Genomic DNA, 2,128 nt, shown 5'->3' with positions numbered 1-2,128 from the left:
TAAAAACTTTAAATTTAAAACTTAAACCAGCTTTGCTGTTTTATGTGGGATATTCAGTTTAAAGTGTAATGTAAAAGTATCCATAGCAGACTTTCTAATTTAATTAATATATTTTTTATCTAACATTAGTAAGTAAAAGGTTTTGAAATAAGGTAAAAATTAGAAACTTGCGAATGAAATCTTTAATGAACTATAAACAAGGACACACAGTTGCAACTAAGTATTATCTTGATTTACGGATTGTTTACAAAATATTCCTTGAAACTATTTCTAACTTCTTTGGCTCGATTAGATGTAGCATTTCCAGATCTACCCAATGGTTGTAAGTTCAGTTCAGTAGGGAAAGGCAGGAGTTCTGACTCATGTACACCGCAGTATCCGTCTTTGTTTATGATTATATTGTGTAAAACGCATGCAGCCTTTATTATATCGTCTGCAGTCTCAGGCAAGGTTTCAATGTAACCACTTAATATCCGCCACTTAGCAAAACAGAATGCCAAAGGCACACTCAATGGTTTTTCTAGCACTTGATAGCCGTTTATTATACACTTCTTCTGCATCCCCAAGAGCTTTTTTCGAATAAGGTTTCATGAGATTCTCGCGCAAGGGATACGCTTCATCTGCAATAAAAACGTGTGGAACTTTTATATTGCTGTCAGGCAAACACTTTTCTTCGGGAATACACAATTTGTTTTGTTCCAACAACCTTCCAAAATCTGACGCCCTCAAGGTTCCCCCATCGCTTTGTTTGCCGAAACCGCCAACATCAATAAATATAAACTTGTAATGGTCATCCGCAACACCCTGTAGAACAATTGAAAAAGTCTTCTTATAATTGAAGTACATAGACCCTGAATGCGCTGGGCATTTTATTCGACAGTGTTTACCGTCCAACGCTCCGATACAGTGTGGGAATTTCCAAATCTCATAGAATCTTTTTGCAACTTGCTCATAATCTTCAATAGTTGGAACTGGCATATGCTCTGGTTGGAACGTCTCCCCATAACAGTTTGCACACATTCTTAACGATTTTGCCCACTGTATTGTCTCCCATTCGAAATGAAAATCCAAGAGTTTTAAAACTGCTTCCAGTTGCCAAGTACCTGCAACCAAAGAACACAATATAACCAAAAACATAATATTAAAAATATTAGTCGTTTACGTTTTCGTGTTTTGTTCCAGATAAAGTTGTGAAGCAAATTTGGAAGAACTTGAGGCAAGAATTCAGAAAAACAATTTTCCAAAACAATTAAGTCTGGAGCTGCAGCACCAGAAACACCCACATGGAAATATTACGACAGCGTGGCGTTTCTCAAAGACCAGTTTTTGCCCCGCAAATCAACAGGAAACCTTGCAGATGTAATAGCAGATGACTCAGACCACGACCTAAACGAAGAGGAGTCGGAAGAAGTGACCGAGATAGGCCAAGAATGTGATGAACCTGACAATCCACAGTTGGACACAGAGAATCTGACAATAGTAACCGGCGCCGGAGAGTGAATCACGCCAGCAGCAGAAATCTCATGCATCACGCCCTGCAATGCCACCAAGATTTAATACGAATGACCTGATCACAAGAACAGGATTTAAAAAAAGAATCACGACACAAGCAGCTATTGGACGGGAATTAGTGCAGTTGGAGAAAGAAAAGTTGAAGTTAAAGCAACAGAAAAGTGAGGACAGGGCAAATGACGAGGATGTTGGGTTCTTCAACTCACTGCTACCCCATGTTTAAAAAACCTGAATCCTAGAAAGAAAATGTTGTTCAGGATGAAAGTTCAAGAAATTCTTTTTCACATGGCATACTCACCCGAACCACCATCATCATCTCAACAACATCAACTGTCACTAGACCTACGTCAGTAGACACCACAGTACAAGCTCTCATCGCTACAGTCCCTACGACAGTTCCTCTCCTAGTACCATGGCATCACCATCACCAGTCACCTTCGCACAGCTGGTCCGCGACGTGACTTCACCATTGAACTACAACCAGGATGGCGGCGAAACATATGTTCCCGAGTACACTCACTTTTAAAATGTCTTTGTAATGCCGTTCAGCTGGCGATAAATTAATGACAGTTTAATAGTTCTTTACGTTTTTTTATAAGTACTACTATTTTTCCTT

General features: G+C 39.2%; 1 protein-coding gene across 1 annotated transcript; it reads right to left on the bottom strand.

The window, feature by feature from the left end:
• Window positions 1-480: 480 nt before the first annotated feature.
• Window positions 481-1,888, bottom strand: LOC124361285 (protein ALP1-like). The gene is made up of 2 exons (XM_046815333.1): window positions 1,811-1,888; window positions 481-804 (listed from the first exon to the last, which is right to left on the bottom strand). Exons 1-2 carry the CDS (start codon window positions 1,886-1,888, stop codon window positions 481-483), a joined length of 402 nt encoding a protein of 133 aa, XP_046671289.1.
• Window positions 1,889-2,128: the final 240 nt, after the last annotated feature.

This window comes from Homalodisca vitripennis, chromosome 4 (assembly GCF_021130785.1).
Source record: "Homalodisca vitripennis isolate AUS2020 chromosome 4, UT_GWSS_2.1, whole genome shotgun sequence".
NCBI classification, from domain to species: Eukaryota; Metazoa; Arthropoda; class Insecta; order Hemiptera; family Cicadellidae; genus Homalodisca; species Homalodisca vitripennis.
Note: the sequence above shows the minus strand (reverse complement) of the source record. Positions and strands in the feature narration are given on the sequence as shown.

Bases quoted from the DNA above. Each gene is read 5' to 3' on its own strand.
- LOC124361285 (XM_046815333.1), bottom strand. From the start codon at position 1,888: ATGAGAGCTTGTACTGTGGTGTCTACTGACGTAGGTCTAGTGACAGTT. The intron at 805-1,810 runs GTGAGTATGCCA...ATTGTTCTACAG, and splicing joins AGATGATGATGGTGGTTCGG to GGTGTTGCGGATGACCATTA.